The sequence below is a fragment of the Plutella xylostella genome, chromosome 6, assembly GCF_932276165.1.
Source record: "Plutella xylostella chromosome 6, ilPluXylo3.1, whole genome shotgun sequence".
Classification (NCBI taxonomy): domain Eukaryota; kingdom Metazoa; phylum Arthropoda; class Insecta; order Lepidoptera; family Plutellidae; genus Plutella; species Plutella xylostella.
The window spans coordinates 8,633,287-8,658,162 of record NC_063986.1 but is presented as its reverse complement, the minus strand read 5'-3'; the positions used below and the strand labels follow the sequence as shown (position 1 = coordinate 8,658,162).

The window sequence follows — 24,876 nt, the reverse complement described above, 5'->3', positions numbered from 1 at the left end:
TGATGCCGACTCGACCGGATGCTAGATGCCTTACGTTAGCGAACAACTAATCTTTAGGTAAAACATTAATAATAATATAATAGGAGTCGAATCGTAGCGTGTTAACACTCTTGGTTCTAGCACCATTCCATTTTATCACATTTCAGTTACCGTACCACTCTAAGTGTTTAGCTAAAGTGTAACAATCTTAATCTTAATTCAAAAATACATACATGCTAGGTTAGTCCCAATCATAGAATGCCAATATTAGTCACTAAATGCGCAACCTCGAAACGTCCCTATCTTAGCTGAACGAGGGTCATTGACCCCAGCACCGCGCCGCCTCACGCTGCTCAAATAAACTCCTACCGACGATAAAATTATACAAGTGTTAACATCTCAAAATTCAATTATCCTACCGTCTAACTGTCAACTCAATATAAAAAGAACTCAATCAATATTATACGAAGATCAAAAACAATCAACATTAATAAAATCATATACATATGGTTGTAATAAGTATAAATATATCAAAGTATTTAAAATGAGACAATAGAATATGCTCTAAGTATAAAAAAAACAATCTCCGTAAATAGGTCAACTATATAGTCTAGTATAAAATCTTTTCGTATGTTTCCTTAGGCGCTATCCGTTAATACATCACAAAACCTTAATAATAGTCCATCTCGCAAAGGCCTCATAGAGTTAAAAATGCATCTAAACTGAGATTCAGTCAATATTTATATGTCGTTGACCAACGACAGATCACAATCTCTTGACAGTCCTTATCCTTCTTGTGCTCACCGATACTACCCGATACGATGTAATAACATAAATATAATTAGCTACAGGAAACTCATAATTCCCTATCTAGTACAATAAATATAACAAGGAGACAGGGCTACCGTCGCAGCCCCTAAACCTTACCACACTATCGATATTATATAACAAAATAATATGGTAATTATTAAATTAACATCATATTATTGCTTTTGCCCGTTCCCGTATAGCGATTGGTAGGGGAGCGGGGGGCTAGTTGTAACATTTTTTGGTTTCTTGGCTATGAAAACTTACTTGTTTAGTATTCAGGAAATCTAGCAATACTATTCCAATTAACAACTATCCGTCTATCAATTTTAAAGAAAATTATAATCAAAACTGTCAAGGCTTTTTGTAAAAACGCTTTTGAAAAAAAAGTGGCGGGTGTTACAACTTGCCCCGTGATTGGGGCTAGTTGTAACGAGCTGGGGGCAAATTGTAACATTAAGAATAGAATACCAGTTTTACATTTTTTTAAGATTTATTTGACATAAAAATACTTCAGACACTTAACAGGTTTTAAATGTTCAAGTAATCAAGCAATCCAAAGTAAATGTTAAAGCAAGTAGGCAAGTACTAAGATATTTTAGCTTCTTCTTCCTCTTGAAAAACCAATCTGGGTTTGATATAGCCGACTGATAAAGAATTGTTACTTTTCTTCATTTTCACATATCTATATAAAAATGCAAGACATAAATTAAAAGTTTTTGCGGCTTTTCGTACACTGATTTTATTGTCTAAGACTTCAGCAGAGGCCAATTAGTAAACATCTTGACTTTGGGTAGCACGTGTAGATTTTCTTTAGTAGTGTATCATTCTAAAATAAAAATTAAGGAAGTTAAACGAAGAAGTATTCAAAATACTAAAAGAATAAATTTAAGTACGGACGCGAAATTTCATAACTAATAAATACATAAGGGGGTAAGTTATAACATGTTACAACTAGCCCCGTAAAACTGTTACAACATACCCCATAGGACAGGTTTTTAAAATAACATTTTTAAAAAATAAACCGCTTCATTGTTGTAAAATTAAAATTAATTATAATGAAACTAAACAAATTCTAAATGTATTTTTGTTAAACAAAAACTGCTAAACAATATGAATTTTACGCTAGTCAATTTCGTATAAACAAAAAAAAGTCCGAAACCTGGCTTTTTCGGAGCGCCTGCACAGCACCGCTTCCTGCGCCGTCCGGCGGGATGCTTACCACGCTTAAATGATACATTGCGTATTAAGTAGTACATTGGATTGAAAATTAAATTAATATTCTTCTATTATGTAGGTAAAAAATGCTTGTTACTACTTACCCCTGTTACAACTAGCCCCCCGCTCCCCTATAGAAAAAAGTTTGCTTACCTACTTACATACGTTTCGAGTTCAATCACTTAACTATAGTTAACATCGAAAAAGATAGGTACGTTCCTGCGGCGGAACAGAGGTCACACTGGGGCAAGTCGAATGCACAACCGATACAATACTAAAACGAGTCCGCGGGCGGCGCCCGCTTAAGTAATAGCACTTTAGCTTAATCCTAGAGAGGTTCGTCTGGCGGGGGGGGGGGGGCGCTCAGGGCGCGTCCACGCCCAGCCAGTACATGGACAATCAATCGAAGGGCGCGTCGAGGTGGGCGAAGGCGGCGGCGGGCGGCGGCGGCGGCGGCTCGAACTTGCGCGTGTCGGGGTTGTAGGCGGGGTGCTTGAACTTGCAGTGCGTGCGCAGGTTGTCGGAGCGCGTGTAGGTGGCGCGGCACAGCGGGCACTCGAAGCGGCCGGGGAAGTGCACGTGGTAGTGGTTGCGGATGTGCGTCACCACCTTGCCGCAGAGCTTGCAGCGGTGCAGGTTCAGCGCGCCCGCCACGCGCTCGAACGTCAGCCGCATGTGCCAGCCCTTCGAGCCTGCAACCAGAAACCCGTCAGCCGGTCCCGGTATGTTCGCACGCCTCACACTGGGCGAGCGTCTCCGGGAATATACCAGGATCCCGCGCTGTTCTCACGGCTCTCTCCGCGGCCTTTCTTCAGAGTTATCTGACATGTCCCTGTCCTGTGTCATTGCGTGTCTGCGCTAGAGCTGCCGTTATGAGTCTTTACATGTATCACATGGTATCAGTTTGAAAAATGATTTGGGGGGCGACTCGTGTAGGCTAATGTTATCCAAAAATTAAAACACATCTTAAATATAGATGCAGTGATATTCATATTACAATATCATTGTCTAGAAACTAATTTCATGAAATGAATTAAGTATGAGAATAAGCAACAGTAAAAAATAAAATGAAATGATTGGATTGAGAAATAAAAACTTTCAAAATTTAGATGTACAACATTACATGATGCTGATAATAGAGCTTTGAATTTGAAATGAATAAATATCGTCTAAATGAATATTGTAGTTTCATTGGCTTCTACAGCAAAGTGCCTAAAACTATAAATCAGCTTCTTTGATCACAAAGTATGTTTCACGAGGATCGATGAATATACGAATATGATAAAGTATGTGTGAATGTATGACGTAGCGCGGCAGCTCTAGCCTAGAACTGGAGTCGATGGCCGCGACTCAATTAATATTGATCAGAGCGGTGGCGAGTCCATACACAACGATATTCCACTAGCAGCTGTTGTCTGTGAGATTTGATATTCAGATGACAGTCCACAAATGTGTTAATTTACAAAAATAATACCCAAGAAAGGAATCGATCGTTACAGCACTATTAAAAGCTTTGGTTTTAATTTGCAATATAAACGCTATTTTAACTATTTCAATCCTACCTCTAGGATAAGAAGCATCGATATTACATACAGAAAAATTCTAGTCGTTTACAGAAATAAATAATGTCAACGTATTAAAACAATAGGTAATTATAATAGTACTCGATTGGAATCCATGCAGAAATGGTAAATGAAATCAATGATACTGAGTTTATTAATGATGAAGAAATGGTGTTTAGTATAATAGATGTTAATTAATGTTTTAAATATCACCAAACCGCATGTAGAATTTAATTTAGAGAAATAGGTCTGCTAGAGTAAAGTAAAGCATGGAAGGAGGATGAAATGAAAAGAAATAGTGAAATAAATAAAAAAGAATATATTTGCAACAAACATAAGTACAAGGTAACGAAAGTGATACAAATGAATTCAATGTCATATAAAGAAATATAACTAAAGTTCCTAGTTAATTTTAACCTATTTAGAATGTATCAGTCTTGTATTTGACTGCGTTTGTTACAAGCTATAAGGAACCATAAGAGATCATTTCATTAATGCTTTGTACAACATATTATGGTTTGTGGACTCTGTAAATTGGACTTCAGTGGAATTTAACTGTAACAATATTATAAGACTCTACCAAAAGTGTAACGTAATTGTGAAATTTATACGAATTTGGAGAGATTACGCATAATCTGTAAATAATATAAAGTCTGTTGTTATTTAACCCCCGAGGAAAAAAGGGGGTTGTTATTACGACATAAATTCCACCAAAGTCTAAAATACAATCATTAATACTATTATTTTTGGATAACTATTTAATCAGATTTTTACAATAACACATAACATTATGATAATTAGTTAAAAATCACAACGAAAATAATAACCCTCAACATTTAAAAACGAAAATGATAAGTAAATGCAATCCTACTTTACGATGTTGTCACACGGACCCAACGGAAACCATGCAAGGTTATCGAATAAGAAAAGTAATTCACGTAATCATCGTAACGAAAAGGGTAATTTTATTTTCGTAGTAATTTTGTTATGATGGTGCAGATAACTGTCAGCATAAAAGCGAAAATGCACGTTCATACGATAAACAAACTTAGTTGATTTTCGTTAATGCTTGTGTAAATATTACCTGATTGGAGTTAAAGTTCAACATGATTTCGAAAGCAATTTCGCTTCAATGTGATAGTACCTACAAATGAGTATTCCAATATATTTGCTTAATTTAGGCGAAGAAAGAAACACAACACACCTTAAATCTACATAAATAGTACGTTAGTCAGACGACACTTGTTAGATCAGATCCAATGGCGGTATTGTTAAGATCAAGAATGAGAAGATGATAGCCTGAGTTGCTTCGGAATGTTAGTGCGTAAAGCCAGTTAGTACCTTTGGTATAGAGCTTTGACGATACCCGCGACCTGAACAATCATCTATTCACACGTTTTACATTTGGATATAACACTGGTAAATGTGGGAGGTAGTCACAGCCTATGAAGCTAGGGGTCGGTGTCTAGGACATGATATTGGCGACGTTGCTGGGGCCGAGCACCGAGCAGTGCTTCATGCGCAGGTGCCGCTTGAGGTTGTCGGCGCGGGTCAGCACTATCGGACACAGCGGGCACTTGTGCTGCTCGGGATTATGCGACTTCATGTGCTTTTTAATGTTGCTCACCACCTTCCCACACACGTGACAAGACACCGGCAGACCGTAAGGCTTATAATCCTGCGACAACTTATTGTAACTATTCACTAACTTGTCTACTTTAAGAACCTGCCTACCGAACAACTCTAGAGGTTTACAGTTTTCGTCACCTTCGTTCATTTCACCTGCAAAACAGTTTAACACTTAGTTCCCGGTATACATTTTTTGCATCGCATGCTAATAATACTAGTTCCAAAACCTCTTGCCCCGAAACGAGTTCCTTTTTGACAAACCAGTCCCTTATTTATGTGAACATGCAAAATACATATATTTGCATTTAAATATACGAGACTAGATAAGTATTGTTTGTGCATATAATATGCAAACTATGTAACCTCGATTTTAGTTCTTATAGTGTGTCTATAACATGTACCCTAATACAGAATGACGTTGTCAGTCGCCGTGTAAATAATAATAAAAACATATCGCAGGACCTATGTCCCTCTCGGGGGGCGCCAAATCATTAGTCATTTTAAAATTAAAACTCACACCAATTTCTTCATACTAAGATTAAACAACAACGAAACGAGAACTAACGAAGCGAACCAATAAAAATATAAGCGGTTAGTAAGTGCAAATAAGGATGAAATGATAAGAATACAAAAGTGCATGCAAAAATACATCAAGGAACCGACAACCAGCATGCATGCCCCGGTGTCGCCAGCGCCCAGGTCCCGTGTAAGCAGTCAGGGTCCCATCAATATTTATCTACAGGATAGGAAGCAAACGAGTTTGCCGTCTATCCACGCGAAAATCTTAGCCATATTTTTTGCTACTATCAATTGTAATTATTAAAGGTCCACAAACTTCATCCAAAAACTCAACTAACCAGTTAGAAATGAAGTTAATGACCTCAATCAATTTTATGGACCATGCAAGCCGTCTTGAGCTTCCTTCTGTGCCCTGCTTTCGGCGTTGCCGCTCAATCTCCTCGAATAAAACTATTTAACATTTAAAAATATGGCTAACATTCTGCGTAGACACAAAACTGCGACTTTAGAATCAGAGATGTCTTCGGACGTGATAGTCTAAAGTCGCTACACAAGGGTACTTGTCTCACTCACCATCGATGGTGTCAGTCTGGTCAGGGTGCGGGGGCAGCATCTGGTCGCCCTCTGTCCCCTCGTTGCTCAGCGCGTGCTGCTGCAGCATCGACGCCATCTCCGTCACTCCGATCGCCTGGAACCCATACATGTGGAGTTTACCCAATTGTAGAGATGTAGGAGGAAGTGTGGAATCTGTTGAGTGTATTGAGATCCGAGCCTAGACAGCTAAGAGGTTGAGATTTGAGAGTAGCAGAAAGGACCGATAAAATAAATCGAACGATCTTTCAAGATATAAAACACACGTATGGTGGCGATGGCTATACTCGTACATTGTTATGCCTTAATCAAACATTCAATACACATGTTGCAAACATTTTAATACTATCAGCATTTAGCATGGGCTTTCAAGGTTAATCGCCCCAATTAACAGCCAATTTCAAGGACCCAAACCGATTCGCCATAGGTCACACTAATAGTCACTAAATAAAGCGTACGAAATGAATCACGCGCAGACGGTTAGACATCACTGTGGGACTATTATTGATTTGATAACACCGTGAAATACATTCCCTCCATACACCCACTGCTAAATCGATTGCCAATATTCGTATCCAATAAGGTACAGTTACAAGTTTAATACTATGCATATTTATTTAAATTTGAACGCGGTTATCTTAGCACATCAATAAATTTCGCCCGAAGAAAGGTCTCGATGTTGGTATTAATTACATTATGTGGAGCGACAGCCTATCCAGGTTAATGGAGGAGCAAATGAGATACGTGGACCGAGGGATAATTTATTATTCTAATCTCATTTTTGCATTCCGTAAGTCTATACCTAAAAACTGTGGTTTCCGTTTGATATAAATCGTAAGCGAGACTCAACGGTTTAATAAAGTATAATTTATAATCGAAATCCTGTGTATCATTAACGAAAGGTAACGGAGAACCGGCTAGGCATTTACGACATTATCAATTACTCAGATCGAAGCACCGTACTCCTAACAGCGAATTAAGACATGGCCCATGGCGTGAGGGCTGCGGCCCCGTTAGCCGACTACAGTTAGTCGTCCGCGCAGCACGATACATTAGTCCCAGCTAATATGGACCGCTTGCTTCCATTACTCTCGCAATTCTGTATCAATGGCCTTCACCTTCTTACGCGTTTAATATTCATCACATCATTTATTATAATAGGTAGGTACTTTAATTTACACAACCTATTCTAAAAATATTTTTACCTAAACGGGTACTAAAAATAAAATGTTTAATAATGATAATATAGGCGTCAAAGACCTAATTTAAACAACGGAATGATAAAAATAGTATGAGAATTTTATTTATATTAATAAGTTCTTTTTCGTAGGTAAGTGCATCGACGCGAGACGCAAAGATTCATTGAATTATTACATAAATGATAGTGAACTGTAGTCGATCTGCTTTAGCGATAGATCCCGATCAAACTGTGCAGTAGTTACACCTGTCACGGTGATGCAGACGCTTGGAAGTAGCTTCCAGATAGCGTTTCTTCTGAGCTAACGGTCAAGTCCGATTGACCATCTGTGGTATTTCCACATGCCGGACCGTAAGATTTTGCGACTCATCATAAATATATAGTTTTATTACTCTTGATAGCACCCTATTTTAGAGGTTTTAGTTGTTAAAAGATTAGCTAACTAGACATATTTTTACTGCAGATAATGAAGACTGCAAGAATCAACACACAAGAATAGGTTCAGTTAAACAACCGTGTTATCTAGTGCACATACTAAGTACACCTCATCACTCATGTGGAAAACGCACGATCCATTAAACCAGTCGAAGCACTTGCATATCTAGATGAAATTCCATCCATTTTTATTACACGATGTAATAATAATGATGTAAACGGTTAGGCTTTCTTCGCCCTTTGCTAGAATTCACGCCAAATTCAAGAGACATACCTACACTTGGGTCTAAGGTTTGAAGATTAAATTGTACCGGAAGCAAACGGAAACGTAAATTAATGAAAACAGTATCTACTGCATACAGCAAATGCTACATGCAAACAACAGTCTGCGAAAAAATGTTATACTAATAGGTGTCGATTTTTACAATTAACATTAAGATGGGTCTTTGGCAAAATGTCCAAATCGCCGCCGTCTTACAACCACTGCACTGAAGACCTGCTGAGGAGAAAAAAGAGATTGCTGACTTGTTTACCACCTGAAAAACACCATAAATCAACAATAACTGACCGGTATATGGCTGTGTTCATAGTGCGGCGGCTGGTACTCGGGCTCCTGCTTGACGTGTGGGGGCGGCGGGGGCGCGGGGGAGCGCGCGGGCAGGCGCGGGGCGTGCGCGGGGGGCGGGGTGGACGGCTCCGACCCCGACCCCGTGGACCCCGCCTTCACGGATTTGTAGTGGCCCTGCAATGAGGACGGTTAGCTGGGTTGGAGATGCCACCTCTTTTGTGGGAAATGAGAAAAAGGTGGGATAACGTTCGGAGATGAGGCCTCTTTCGTGGCCAAACTAAAGGAGGTCGGATAACTGAAAGGTTTGGAAGTGTCACCTCTTTTGTGGTCTCGTTTAGCAGTGGCTACTGGCAACTTAACTGATGCAAAAAAGTTTAAATTATTCGAATCCAATCAGAGACCCCTAGGAGCTAATGTCTGGAGGCGTAATACCATGATCTGATTAAATTGTAAATAAATATAATGTTACAAAAAAGGGTTTATATTTAAAAATATACAGTTTCTCAACAAAGTAACGTGATATTCAAACTAATTAGTGAGTTTTTTAATAATGTAGTTGGTATACATAATAATATATCGAATGTTTAGTTGTCGCAATCTAAAATTATGCAGAAACCGACACGTGTAAAGAATTCCTATATTTTGAAAATCCTTGAAACATAAGGAAGTTTAATTTGAATCCACATCTACATAAAAATATCATTCAAGAACTACTTAGGTTAGATAGGTACCTAGGTAGTTTTTGAATGATATTTTTATGTAGATTTTTTCAAAAATCCATTTAACGAACTATCAACGTATGCATTGTATACCTATGTTTTATTTTATGTCGAAACTTTTAAATATTAGTATTCAACGGTTCCATAAAACTGCTACCGGCGCGGCGGCGCTAGCTTTCCTCTATAGAAGCTAAATAACTAAGATTAAAAGGAATTAGTGATTAGCATACACAATTTGGATAAAGAAATAACGGATGGTTATTAAATGGCGATATGATTCTAGTCGATATGTACTGGTTTGCACCAATAAAAACTACTGTTAACTGTTTAGTTTTTATATGCGGCCATCGCCATCCTATTTCACACATACACACCATAAACACTTCACATTCATTACACATTGATGTCGATACTGAAAGCACTGAAATTTAATTTTAGCAATGTCAAAGTATAAATTTTGCCACTGTAAAATGAGATTTACAGAAACACTCATTGAGTCGATTTTTAAAAAGATTCTGTCAGTAATAAATTTTATTGTTGTGCCTTCAGTATCGCTACCATTATCACATCACATTACAAAATTTATTTATTTGGCTATGTGGAATAGGCTATTTGAGCCATATGCCCTTTACCATGTAAAGGGAACGGAAGACTAAAATGTAGATAGGTTTTTGGCGGCATCGGAAAATTATGAAAGTTGTTGTAAATGTAAAGATTGCGGAATAAAAAGTCCGGTGTTTTATAATGTGACTATTGTGCGGACATTGACAATCCGGATTATGAGCTACACTATCTGTGCGGACATTTGGGGTGAGTTGAGCTTTTGTTATACATGATATATATTTTCAACAAGTTATAGATGAAAAATTAAAACGAATGTATTTGAAAGAGAAGAACAAGCATTTCACCTCTAGCTAGCCTATTATTCAATCTTTAGCCAAAAACCAAAAAAGGCACGCATGACAAAAAATTCTCGTCACTATGCCTAAAAGTTTGCGTTTCTTTAGAGTCTAAGGCTTCTAATGTCTGATAAATCTGTATTTTTTTTAACACTAACTCAGGTAATACAGTAAGTGTCTAGCTTATGTTAAAAGCTGTAGATTCATATACAAACCTCGTAGCGGTTGTACGACAGGTCCACGTCGTCTCTGGGCGCGCTGGAGTTGTTCTTGCGACGGTTCTCCTGCGATACCAATATACCATTTAAACTCCATGCAGCCACTAAGTTACAATTTCAATATTCAACGTAACGGTTGTTTTTACCGCCAATACAAGACAATCTAAGATGCATCTTGTCAGATGCCGACCCAAATGAGCACTTAGTTCCTACAGTATTTTCCAAAATATAATGGGTATAATATCATGGGGAAATTATGTAGAACGGCATCGCTAGATTTTCTAGAGTCACTAAAGCTCATGCCGGTTCTTAGCAGGTAACCAGAAAACCCTCTAGTTGTCTTTGGTATGAGTTATGGGAAAGCTCGCTGGTTCAATGTGCCCGAACCCGTGCTAAAGAAAGAAGTAGATGTCTGATAGCCGCGTTTAACCAGTCTATCATTACGTCCAAATCTTGCCAAGTTTTTCATGGGACCTCTAACAAAAAAAATGCCTATAAAAGTCTTCAATAATCAAGTTATCAACTCCATCCACTAGCTTTCTTTGCTGGGAGACACCTGGCCAGACACATAGGCTGAAAAGAAGAAGTGTCCAACTCACCTCATAGCGATGATACGACAGATCCACATCATCCCTAGGCGCACTGGAATTCTTCCTGCGGCGCTTCTCCGGAGGCGTCGGCAGCGGCGGCGCGGCGGGCGGCGCGGGCGCGTGGGCCGCCGGCGGCGTGGCGAACGAGTCCCCGCGAGAGGACAGGTTCTCGGCTGTCACCGACGGCGTGGAACGGTCTTCCGACTGTTCAAGGGTAGACTGTGAGAGAAGTTAGGAAGGCCGAGGATAGAGATTACATAATAGTCGTTCATAAGAGAGATTGCATTTCCCTAGCATATTCGGAGGTAGCTTTCTCATTATTTTTTAGTACGATTGTCCTCGAGAGGAGAGGTTCTCGGCTGTCACCGACGGTGTGGAACGGTCTTCGGACTGTTCAAGGGTAGACTGTGAGAGAAGTTAGGAAGGCCGAGGATAGAGATTACATCGTAGTCGTAAAAAGACGCTAGGAAGGCTGAGGATAGAGGGTATGGAAGCAGAAGAAGGATTTCCCTCGGGAGGATAGTCGGCTCGTCTTCCGACTGTTTTTGTTTAGACCATGACAATGGTGAGGATCGTCATGTCGCTCTCCTTCGATAAGGATTTCTGCCTCACTGACGATTGGATTCTTAGAGATTTTTGAGGTTCTTGTTTTGTTTTTGGATGATAAAGGATTTTAAGCATCTGATGCACAATAAGTAATAATTGTTGGAAGGATTGCATTTACGTTGAGATTTATGAGTTTAGAATAAAAGTTTTTTTATGGGTTTGCTAGGAAGAAACAAAAAAAAACATATATTGTAATGCATAAATAGAAGGACATATAATCTTACCTTAGGATTTAAAGTACTATTTTCTGTTAGGCCTCTAACTTGTAAGCTTTCAGCGGTTTTTAGGAACATCGGCAGCATATTCTGTCCCACATTCACTTCACCCTGCGAAAAAAATAATTTAATCACTTAAAAATGCAAAAATAAAGTGTTAATTGCAAGTAATAAATTTCATTTTAAATAGATAATTATAACATATCCCACAATTATTCTAAACTCTTAACGAGGTGCTTGTTTCAAGAAATCTAGACGTTATACAAACTTCAGCAGTGAATTTTGGCCTATTGTAAAATGTATGAAATCTCAGGTCATTCACTTTTACACGCTATGTCATGAAACTCATGAAGATAAGAAACGGCAGTTTATTTGGCGTTTCCCTGAATCAAGCACAACTGCACAACACATATTTACGTCTTTATTAAAATAGTAGTAACACTAGCAACTTAAACAGCCTAGCACTTGATTTTACGCAAAGATATTACATCCTTTGTACTTTTATTTTATAATATTTGTATGAATAAATAAAAATATAACTCACCTTGTACATAAAGTCCAACAGGGACTTGATCTCGCAAAAGCGGACATCTTTGAGGAAGATGATGGGGTGTGGGTGGTTGTTCTGCATGAATATACTCTCGAAATACGGCGAACATGCCGACAGAATGGTTTGATGCGCCTGAAACAAGATTCCATATTAGTTATATTGAAAAAAAAAACCTTCTGGATTTGGATGGTAATCACTAATTTTGAAGCGAACTACCTATATGATGTATCTATTGCAGGTACATAGGTACATATAATTAAATAAAGTTTGTACGCATAGGCATTATCGTGTAATACATAATTTAAAACATACATTTTAAACGTGTTCTTAATTGAAATGAGTGGTAAAAAATTCAGGTTTGTAGTAATTGCAAACCATTTTTTAGGGTTCCGTAGCCAAAATGGCAAAAACGGAACCCTTATAGTTTCGTCATGTCCGTCTGTCCGTCTGTCCGTCTGTCACAGCCGATTTACTCGGAAACTATAAGTACTACAGTGATGAAATTTGATGGGAATATGTGTTGTATGAACCGCTACAAAAATATGACACTAAATAGTAAAAAAAAGAATTGGGGGTGGGGCCCCCCATACATGTAACTGAGGGATGAAATTTTTTTTTTCGATGTACATACCCGTGTGGGGTATCAATGGAAAGGTCTTTTAAAATGATATAAAGTTTTCTAAAAAACATTTTTCTTAAAGTGAACGGTTTTTGAGATATCAGCTCTCAAAGTCGTAAAAAGTATGTCCCCCCCCCTCTATTTTTATAACTACGGGGTATAAAATTCTAAAAAAAATAGAGGTGATGCATGCTAATTAACTCTTTCAACGATTTTTGGTTTGATCAAAGTATCTCTTATAGTTTTTGAGATAGGTTGATTTAACTGTAATATTATATTTGCTGCTACGGAACCCTTTGTGCGCGAGCCCGACTCGCACTTGGCCGGTTTTTTTTTATTGCAGGAAACAGTATTATGAATGATAGTTGTAGTTCATTGCACTTTTTAAAAGTAGTCATAACATCAACGTATACACATACAGGCAGATTGCTTACATTAGATGAAATATGAAGCATCCTGTGTGAAGCCATTTATGTATGTTTTCAGAGCTGAAACCTCGCAATTCTACCTACAAAACTTACACGAACTCAAAGGACCTTAGTCGCTGGATATTTTTTCTATTCTTATTTTAATTAGCCATCAGGCGAAACAGTGTATACGATTAACAAGAGGCAGTTTGGCAACGCTAAATGCCTTTATGAATGATCAGTGTAGTGTTTTTTGCCAAATTATTTCCTGATGTCGAAGCAAGTTGATCACGCGCCGGCGACATGCCCTCGGACCTTTTATGAAATCTCTCAAAATTAGAAAGTATACAAAGACAAATCTCGTCTGCAGACTTCCTACTCAGGCTATTCACTTTCGACCTACAAAACAAATTGCATTTTATATTAGCTTAAAACTTTCATAATTCTGCATTCTAAGGAGTCGAAAGACTAAACTAGTTTGAATAACTTATTACGATATCTCACACCTCACACCATAGTTTATAGGCAGCGACACTTTCATATACGTGAAATTTTCAATTTTTCAGCATGAAAACTCTTAATTTGTTCATTGTCGCATTGTTAACCCATCATCTAGGTCGCATGTGTGAAATAGAACCTTGACACTAATTAGGTATTAAGTTGTAGGCCTCGATATTCGCGACACTCGACACGCGCATGGGGATCCAGATTGGATGTTATTTGTGTTCATTTCATACAATACGTCATTGTTTAATTCAACCATTTCTTATCATTACCACAAAATACCTATAGTCCTACAAATGGTTAGGTAGGAATAAATACTCATGTAGTTTTTTGCTAGATCGGACCTAAATTATTCAAATTTATAGGCAATTCAAAAGTAACGGAGTGTTTCTCCTCGGACGAACCTCTATGAACCTTCGAAAACGACTAAACAGGTTTACATTAAAATAATAATTAGAAGAGTGCTCCATCATCCTCGGTCCTAAGGCTAGCTAGAGTAGCTAGACTGGTACCAAATAGAGCTAAAAAGATGCGCGCGAGACTTTTTGCGAATAGCTTCAAGTGGGTGTAACGACATGAATTAATAGCCCTTAATGTGTGCAAACATACGCGCCGCATATCTCCGAGTGTGTGACGTCAATGCTCTATGTGCACAAAAAAACGTAGCCATTTTAGGTATACCTAGCAACTTCAAAAGTACAATAACGTTTTCGGTAATGAAGGCCGCCTTAGGCATAATGAAGTGAACTCGCATAATAGAAAAAGATTAGTTACGCTATTAAATTTTTGAATTTGTTCTAGTAGATAAGAGTATCCTTGCCAAAAATATCTATTTTTAATTTACGTATATTTTTTCCTAATATTTGAATGAATTAAATATGTAGATATGTGGCGAAAATAGCCCTATTGTTTTGATAATATTTTAAATAGTCTCAAGGTCTGTGATAAAAATGGAACTTGATAAAATATACAGGCAAGTATGAGGCTGTCCTGTTACAGAGAGTTATTATTTGTGTTAAAAATATTGACAAGAAAGAGCAATATCATATTATTATCATCTCACCACCCGGGTGACAAAAGATACATCAGCTGTAGAGTTTGTCACCAATTTGCTAAGAAGAAGATTTTGCTATTGTAAAACCTATTTATGAACCAAAATTGGTTTGCTATAAATGTTTTAATTTTATCTTATAATTATCATTAACATTTTGTTGTTGTATCTGGATGAGAAAGGTTGAGGATAGAGTAAAGATAGATATAGGTAGATGGGCACCTTGAGGTAGGCCTATATTCACCAACTATAAATTATGTAGAGTGAAGATAGATACTAATAATAGAATACAGAGATAAGAGTACTGAAGATATATTTATAAGCCCTACCTAACTAGTTTATAAAAATTGTGTATTAAATTTTAATTAATTAAATTACATTCATTCATGTTGTTACAAAATAATGCTTACAAGCACAACATAATTTAGGTTTTTCATTCATGTTTGGTAATATTTATGAATGAAGTTGTAATGTCACATCAATACAATCTTAGTAAATATTGCCTGTAGTGATTAGGTAGTAAGATTTATTGTAATGAGTGCAATTTGTTATTATTCATCTAGAAATTATGCTTCTTTGATGAGCAGGAATACCTATTATGAGATTTATGATGTAGATTTTCTTACTTCCTTTAGATAAATGATTTTTAATACATATTATAAGAAACAAATGAAATAAAGAGAAAAGGAATCCCCTCAACAAGCTTCAGGAACCATCCTGGCTCCAACAATCATAATACTTAACTATAAAATTTGGAAATGAATATTTGAAAACGATGACGGAAGTTACCAATCAATTTATAAGTTAGTGTCAAAACCGTATTGAAACTAAAACAAACATTGACAGGCACAAATACTTCCTCAGCTAACAGTGTCTAAAACAAATACTAGTGATTGTTTACCTTGACCATCTCTCCGTCGCAGGCGAGGGTGACATCGCACAGGGCCTCCCGCTGCAGCAGGTTGGCCAGCACGTCCGTCAGGTTGTTGGGGTGGTTGTTCCAGCGCAGACAGAACTGCTGGTCCATCTTTGGTGCTAATGTCAGTGACCGTGCTGCAAACATCACACTCTATTATACTCAATGCCAACAACCACTAAATACGCTTCATTTGAAACTAAAACTACTGCTTGCAAACTTAAATATTTGAATAGAAATATATTAAATACAGCATCTGGTCCCTACACAGCAGCATTTGGACGTGAGCATCGTTTTATCAAGTTTACATTCAGATAGCATGTGCAGAAAAAATTGGCGGTCGTAGGGCCTAGATAGGAGAGCGAGATAAGTGACATCAGCCGCTCAAATTAATGGGGGCCGCGGCTCACCGTACGGCACATTGACAGTTAGGCCTCACATGTCTACTTGTTGCGCGCTTTACACGACCCATACATTATGTAATTTAAGTCCAGAAGACATACGCCGAGGGCACCGACCCTCCTGGACGCGGAAGCCTCTAGCCGCCTCTATAAAACGAGTTTAAAAAGTAGTACCGCTGCCCAAAAAAATTGCAACATGCTGGCACCGTTATAATCGCCAAGCTGGATGTCCCAGTTGCTAACTTCTCACTCGCGGTTTCAGGATTTTGAGGATGCACCACTATTCGCCGATATCACAGGTCATGACGCGTGCCTAGAAATAGGCTATCGGAGATGTACGAGATTTCTAAACGCGTAGTTGTGTCAACTTCAGTTATTCGGAGCGCCATTTGCCAATCCCGTAACTCGAAAACTGTACATTTTTGCATCAATCACCACCAGAAATATAACGAAAACACAAATCATTCACTGTCACTGATAGATATTATCATCATAACACACAAATCTTCCAATAAACCTAACTCACCATTTGCAAAAATTTTGCCATCACAAACGCCACCCGACCCCTACCTTGCACTGTCTTTTTGACCACACACACATCTCGATTCTCGATTTCCGCAATATACACGGCCTTCGGATATCTTTCGTATCGGCTAGTTTTCGCAACGCGAACTTCATACGTTACGACGGGTTGGCGGTAAATTCAAAATTCGCAAACTCATTTATCTGAATGATTTGAAATTATAGACGAATTTTTACTTTCCTTTGTTTAGAAAATAGATGGTAATGGTTTAGTTAATTTAAATAGTTGCATTCAATTGTTTACTTAAATCATATTTGTACGATTTCAAGAACTTTTTATTACATTACACATCTTTTAGGTTATGTCGCGGAAGAAATATTTTTTTGGATTTCTCTGTAGATTTAAGTAATTTTAGCACAAAATTATCATTATTGTGTACACTTTTAATAAATTAGTGTACTAATACTCAAGCTTAAGATTTTAATTGAAAACTGTAAATAACATTAGCCTTGACATTTGTAAAATTCGCAAATTGGCAGACACACAGCGCCATCTACATGAAGATGTAATGTACAATAGTGCTTTAATTTACCCGCCGAAATGGGATGAAGTGCGTGCTTTTGTGTAAGAGGGCGCTAGTTGTCTATTACGGAAATAGCCTAGAAATAAAGAGCAATGACCTTGCGTGTAGTTAAGTACAGTAGGACGCAAGCCATTCCTATTCCTACGTCCACTTTTACGTCATTCAACGTCATCGCCTACAATCATGCTCTCTTTATACTTATTGTAAATGTAAAATTAATGAAGTAAGTAACTACGTAGGTATTCTGATTATTAAGTAAAGTACCTTCATAACCTACAGCTACCTTATAACTCTGTAAATATTTTTAACTAAGTACCTACTGGTTAGTTACTTATAGATTTTTTTAGTAAGTGAGTACCTACTTACGTAAATAACTGAAGGTTTTCATTAATTTTGTAAATAAGACGTAAGTATCTTGCTATTTACCAAAATGGTTATTTAAAACTACTTACCTACCTAGTATGGTATGTATGACAACCTCTTTTGTTTTTTTTTTATAAATTTGTAACAAATAAAATAACCTATAGATAGTAAGTGAGTACTCATAACTCTCATGTAAGTACCTATAAGTTAAGTTCGTAGGTATAAATCTTGATAATGATACCTAGGCAGGTAGGACTGATGCCGATGCCTTATTCTTATTAACGTCTGCGGCCTTGAATTGGGCAGACGAGAGGTTTGGGCAATGAACTCTAGTTTTTTTTTCTTAACCTGTCTAGTGTCTAGGTAGGTGGGTACCCACTAGTAGGCACATTCAGCTCATGACCTTTGATGATGACTTTCGGATTGTTGAGTCAGTCATAAAAAGCGCGATGTTATAATGAGATGAAATGAAACCGCGTAGGTCGAGTCCACAATTTTATTTTTACTCAGGTAACGAATACTGAGGTACCTACTTACTTACTTCTCATTGAAAAAAAAGTCGGGTGACTATTTTTGTACCCGTCTTAGGTTCCCATATCCTTTTGCCTATCAACAGCTAGGACTCCAGAATTTCTCCGATTAGATTGGCGGTCCTCCGATTCGATCGAGTTAGAAAATGCCAGTCCGTATGATCTGTTCAATGTTCATTACTGTGATGGGATTAGAGTGGCCGCTTGTGTCAACCCGTAATGTAATGCAGTGCAAATGAGTCAATCTCCACGGGCCAGCATCGGCTATTAGGGAAATCGATTCGTTCTCGATGCTACATCGATTCTACCGCGAGACTAATCGAACTGAGTAGGTGAAACCCTATTACAGTTGATTTTAAATTGATTTTAATCGTAGTCTGATAGTGCAGTAACGCCTCTGGTTTAAGATTTAACATACGCGGATATAATTATATAAGTACTTCAAAGGCGGTGCTGGTCACTGATCTCATAAACAACGAAATTTAGGTAGGCACTCAATAAGATTAGCGAGGCTACCACAGCGATTTGATTGAGCTACCATCACTAAGTACTTATCACAAAACTGAAGCGTTTTCCAATCAATACCCTTAGCTAAGGAAAATTGGCCTGAAAATAAACCAAAACTCCCTTTTCCGAGAATAATGAGGATGCATTTGGGCCGCGCGACACCTGGCGGCTGCACTCATAATGACGAAAGAGGAAAGTTCGCACGGCCGCACTTAGTTTTCCAATCTAAACAATAGAAATTCAACGGGTGCGCGGCCCCTGGGACTCGCCTCTATCTCTATGTAAATTATCCCGCAAATAACAACGACTTGTCCTATCTATCTGAGTTGCACGTGATAAATATGATGAAACCATGATTACGTCACACTGCTTTTTCATGTTACCGATTAGATTAAAGTTTAACATAAAATTTATGGTACTTACTGATTGAGGTCTTGAAATGTATAAAATGTGATTTACCCAGTGTCAAAGATTCGCATAGCAAGAAGTCGCACAGCCTTCTTCGGGACGAATTTTGACGTCGACGGCAGCATGGCGGCAGGAACCTTTGCTTCTATTTCCAATGGGGCTTCAACCTTTGTCATCACGGCTTGGCGGGTACAACATAAAACTTCGCTGCGCATTGTATATTGAGTGTAGTGTAGGTGTGAGTGTAAAACGTGCATGAATAGAAAAGCTTGTGCAAAAGAGACTTGATTTGGATTACATTGTATATGTTTCTAGGCATGTCTATGGAGCTATTTCTGCTAAATGTATTTGTACTCTGTTATCAGGATTTGATTTGTTTTCCGGTCTTCTTTATAATGTTTTTAGGTTTGTAGTTATTTGATGCCTAAAAATAAAAAAAATACCTACTGCCATTTATGGTTTATCTTGCTTAACGAAAGTTTTACTGAATTATCTTACCTACTTAACTTATATACTTAATTTTAATATCTACTGGTTTTTGTAGGTAACCATTAATAGGTACAACATTTAAGATGTACCAACACACTGCCCGTAAAAAATTACACTGTAGGGGGGGCACTCTATATCACGAAAAACTATCTAAGTATATCGTTGTATTAAACATGCCGATTACACGACATCTCTTGTTCGTACGTTTTTGTGAGTATAGAGTAAAAAACCCTCCGGGCTGGGCATAGCCCCTTCTCCAAGACTGGAGGGTTATTGTCAAAATCTCCATGCTTGGCTGGCGATTTGGAGATGTCATACAACACAAACATAATAATGAATGTCGTGAAATCCTTAAAATTTCAATCCAATTAGGAAATTATTATTTGTTAAAATTTTTATGACAATGACATTTTCTATTTAAAAAAATAAGTTTATTACTTTTGTTTTTTATATTTTTCTATTGTAAAATGATATAGGTACCTACTTACTAACCTGTAAATTGCAAGGTTTTTAGTTAATTACTTATATATTTTTAATAAGAATAGGTACAAATATTCACGGTAGGGCTGATTATTTTTCATTTTTTATTTAAAAGTTCCTAGAGGTCCTGCGTGACCCCTTCGTGAAAACCCTTCCTTCATCCAACGAGGTGGACTAGGTCTAAAAACCCTTTCTTCATTGGAAGGAGTCCCATGCTCCAGCATTGGGGACGGGATGGGTCGTGATGACTGTAAGCTCGTTCTTTAATAAACGTTTTTCTAATAAGTATTTTTTTATGGTTTTTAATTTTAAAGATATAAAATAGTAAGTTAGCTATTTTATTAAGATTTACTTTATGACTGTAGATGTAGATGCCTATGCCTACTTAGGTAGGTACCTACCGAGATTACACACAATTACTTATAAATAAGTAAGTATATTTTTTGAGATTTTAGGAGAGTGATATAATTTTAGAGGAATGTAGTTAAATAGGCATAGATTAACTACCGTGTAGTTATTCTATGGAATAAGAATAACACAACAGTAAATAAAATTCTATCATAACTTTATTATTTTATCGAGATTTGTTGGAGACCAACTGTAAATTGTTTAAATGAAATTCTTATTTGTATTAGTTTTTATGCGGCATTATAATGATAAATTTTGAGCCAATTAATAATCAAATCCATAGCTTTCATTGGATATGATAGATTTTTCTCAATTACTCGTGACGTGAGTTCACGATCCTCTATATGACAGACATAGTCATAAAAAAATATAAGTATAGCAAACATATTAAAAAGTATGAAGAAAATTGCCACATCAATGCAATGTTGTGAGTCGAGTGACACCGAGAAAAAGTGTCGTGTGTTAACGCGCAGCTTTCTTGTAGCCACACATTCGCAAGCATTTTCTGAAAAAAAACATTAATTTATTAGTTAGTTGGTTTTTTCCACAATTTGAAATGACAATGTAATTTTCTACTTTAGAGTAAGGGCTTGTACAGAAAACTGCGATTAGACGTCGTATCACAAAAATCTGCGATGGAAAAATTTCAAAACAGTCGCAGATTTTTGCGATGCGACGTCGCTGTGCAGTTTTGTGTACAAGCCCTAAGGGCCTTTTTAAATAATGGATATGTACCTATAAGATAAAAAAAGCATGTTGTCACATAAATTACAGAGAGTGGCAGCATGTATTTTATACCTCAGGTTGCCATTATCCAGATATGCTAATAGTAATAACTTTTATAGATAGGAAGCTTGAATCTTGAATGGGCCGTAAAATGTAGGAATACAAAGTATAAACGATATTTTGGTTCAAACAAATAGAAAAACATGTGAAACATCATTATACATTATGAGTATTATGACTACCTTAGTGCATTGCTTAGTGCTTGGGGTGCATGAAAGGAACCTCCCCGTGGTGCACCCTGGGCAATCGTAAGATTGGCGAATCCTTTCACCACGACGACAAACCGAGTTCAGCTCTCTCTATTAACATCGAGGGTTTCTCTGCAAACAAGTCAGAAATCCTCGCCGACCTACACCGTACATCGCAGTGCGATGTGATGTGTGTGCAGGAGACCCACAGAGACGAGACTCAGAGCCGACCACACATCCCTGGACTTGAGCTTATTGCCGAGACTTCTCACCCGAAACACGGTAACGCAGTGTTTGCTACTCTCGGCATAAGCACAAGGTCAGTTGAATGTACAACCCAGAATGGGATAGAAGTCATCACCATCGATTTCGGATACTGCACCGTCACCTCGGTATACAAGCCTCCTGGGACACTCTTCGAGTTCTTCCCTCCGAATAACTTTAACACCCACCCAGTGAAAGTAGTTGTTGGTGACTTTAACAGTCATAGTACAAGCTGGGGATATGATACTACTGACGCATCTGGACAGGCTGTAGAGGAGTGGGCTGAAACTAACAACCTGACACTGATACACAGTCCAAAGCTCCCGTCTTCCTTTAACAGTGGCCGATGGAGACGCGGATACAATCCGGACCTTATCTTAAAAAATATGTTATGTAGGTGTACCTAAAGGCTGTATGATAGATAGGTAATTATAATACTTTAGCCATTGGAACTTTTTCGAAAATCAGGTTTAAGAATTCCTTGCTACGTAGCCTTTATTTTACATAGAATTTTCATTCTATTGCTTAAATAATATATTATTTCACTTTCAATGGGAATGCAACTCTAACTCGCAATACCTCAGTTAGCTGTAGTAGTCTGTACTTACCCACAATAAGTACCTACTTAGTGTTGTAGCAAAACTATACTAACCAACCCTCAAAGTTTCTTTACTTTTATTTCTTTATGTTTAAGGTTGCCTGTAAGAGATCGCTCTTAGCGATAAGGCCGCCTATTGTTCATTGTTCCTAGTTTATAAGTTCTCTTTGTATGTTTTAATTTGTGGTGTTCAATAAAGATATATTATATTCTATTCTATTCTTGACTACATATTTAATACCATTCTATTCTATTCACTGTGGAGGTGTAAGTACTATCACCTGGCTCTCTTTAATGGAACCCTTGTGCATATCCCCTAGGTCTAAACTGCCTTGCTAAGCTTGGACCATTTCCCACCACGCTGCTGGTTCATTGCGGGTTGGTTGGTTCACTTATCTACGTGTGCTAAATGTAAATTCTAGATATGCAGGTTTACTCACAATTTTTTCAAGAGCGATGGTTTACATTGTAATTAAATTCAAAGAACTCGTTGGTAGATACAATGTTAGCGCCGGGATTCGAACCCGTATCTGGCGTGAGAAGCGGGCGCTTACCTGACTGAGTTACCACCGCGCACCGCTCACTTAATTCCTTTATTAATACAAGGGAAATAACCATAAGGGAATGACAAATTGAACATCACAAAGTACCTCCACTATTGGCCATCCCTCGTGAAGGCTGGGCACTTCAATATAATGTGGCTATCCATAGTGGGTTTATCAGAAATCGCAATTTCGCGGCACACCGCACTTTTGCCTTGTAACTAAGAAGAAGCTCGACGCTATAAAGGCAGTAGAACAATGATGACTAGTCACGATGTGCAAGGTAATATACACCTTATAGGTAGGTATTACTACTTTTTCATTTCATCAACCGTAAGAAAAAATATTGCAAAACATTAAAGATCGAGTTTTGTCAATTTATGCCTACTTATATAATTATTATTATATTACATTAGTATGGGAGATATTATTAACAGAATGAAAGCTGTAAAATGCTGTTATTCGCACGACACAACCTGAACTATGTCGATACAATTTCAGGACAGATAAGCGTAGCAAACGACGAGATAGGCCGGCCATTATCCTATTTGCGGACGTTGAGGCTTGCTTCAGCTATGTCCGTGTATTGGTTATTATGCGAGGGCCTTTTCGTTGAGTGGACAATACAAGCTGCCTCGGGGCGATCAGCCCCAATATTCAAAATAGACGCAGTTACGCGAATTACCACTGTTTGCTGCGATTGGGATCACGAAGCTGATGGGACCCATTTGATATCTGTGTACGAATATTAGACTCGGGCCTAAGTGCCGTAGTAGATCTTTTAAGTGGCAAATGGCTTTGGTTGCTCGCCACTGGCTAAATGGTAATTGTTCGGACCAGCAGCCCCTCCATTATCTAACTTTTGGGGCTTTTGGCCGGTGATATTTGGTATTGAATCGAATGAAGAATTTCAAAACCGATAAATACATACAATACATCGTTAATTAAATTTATTGATCTTATTTGATAAATTAATTTGATACCAACTAAGACGTCAGCATGCTCAGAGAATAGTATTATAGCCAGGGCAACAGCCTGTTTAACAATAACTCCAGCCAATGTACAAAGCTATACAAAAATGCAATTACATTTAACCAGCCCTTTTCAAAGCCCTAATCCATCTTCAAATAACACTTTATTAATTAGAGGAAGTGTAAGTAGGAAAGTGTCAAACTAATATCAGGTAATCGTTATTCTAGAGTAAATAAATGACAGTAGGTACTTATATACATTGCACATCGTTAAATAAGTAACTTCACTCTTTACAATTGTAAAACATGCAACGACCAAACTTAGTAAAAGTTGCTCCCTAGTTTGGAACTCTGCATATCGAGTAGAAAGCGTAACTTAGAAATGTCAACGATACACAACATATTTTCCTTCCATATTTATTTCCTGGCACATCACTTACAACTCTATCTTCACAATCAAAGTTGTTGAAGAGTTTAAATTGAATTTCTATAAGTACCTACATACCTATCTATACTTATTTGTAAAATGGGATTTCACAGAGCTATGCACCTTCCTAGTTATTGGAAATAAATAAAAAAACGCAGAGGTGCCTCTACATTTACCGTATACATCACTAGACTGCATTGAGCTAAATAAAGGAGATAACTATCTACCAAATGTTGTGCACAATGATTCTCTGAGTCACTCAGACTAAGGAGTCAGAATTTCGGCTTACTATACTTACCACTTTTGCAACAATTTGTATAATAATACTTATAAAAATATCTAAGTATGTAATTAAAAGTGGAAAGAGCTAAATAAATAAGAAGTTTCAGTTTAAGAGCGAGACACGCAAATAAAGGACAAGTTCTGAAGGAGGTCAGCCTCCACAAAGGTTTGTAGGGCATCTCTAGAATAAGCCAATCTCTTCAGTTAATACTGAGCAACAAAACGAACATTATACTAACTTACTAACATTATCGCATTAGGTATATTTATTTTTATACAAAGTATAGCAAAATTCACACCTATTACTTTTTTATTCACATAAGGCC

The 24,876-nt window shown here is 37.6% G+C and overlaps 1 protein-coding gene and 1 long non-coding RNA gene across 9 annotated transcripts in view; both read right to left on the bottom strand.

Annotated features, from left to right (window-relative positions):
- LOC105384425 (sex determination protein fruitless) overlaps positions 1 to 24,876 on the bottom strand; it is a 63,772-nt gene that overhangs the window by 2,991 nt on the left and 35,905 nt on the right. Inside the window, exons 1-9 of one of the 8 annotated variants that reach the window (XM_038120154.2) lie at positions 19,167 to 20,011; positions 15,786 to 15,937; positions 12,298 to 12,435; positions 11,763 to 11,864; positions 10,942 to 11,151; positions 10,340 to 10,408; positions 8,507 to 8,680; positions 6,288 to 6,402; positions 4,244 to 5,348 (exon numbers count right to left, since the gene is read on the bottom strand). In XM_038120154.2, the coding sequence (XP_037976082.1) occupies positions 5,032 to 5,348; positions 6,288 to 6,402; positions 8,507 to 8,680; positions 10,340 to 10,408; positions 10,942 to 11,151; positions 11,763 to 11,864; positions 12,298 to 12,435; positions 15,786 to 15,911 (1,251 nt within the window). In that variant the 5' untranslated portion in view covers positions 15,912 to 15,937; positions 19,167 to 20,011 and the 3' untranslated portion in view covers positions 4,244 to 5,031. The other 7 variants (XM_038120158.2, XM_038120157.2, XM_038120156.2 and 4 more) reach the window with 7 other exon arrangements.
- On the bottom strand, positions 1,261 to 2,130 carry LOC125488707. Its single transcript, XR_007266425.1, has 2 exons — positions 1,949 to 2,130; positions 1,261 to 1,615 (listed from the first exon to the last, which is right to left on the bottom strand). It is a non-coding gene; the product is annotated as an uncharacterized LOC125488707 (long non-coding RNA).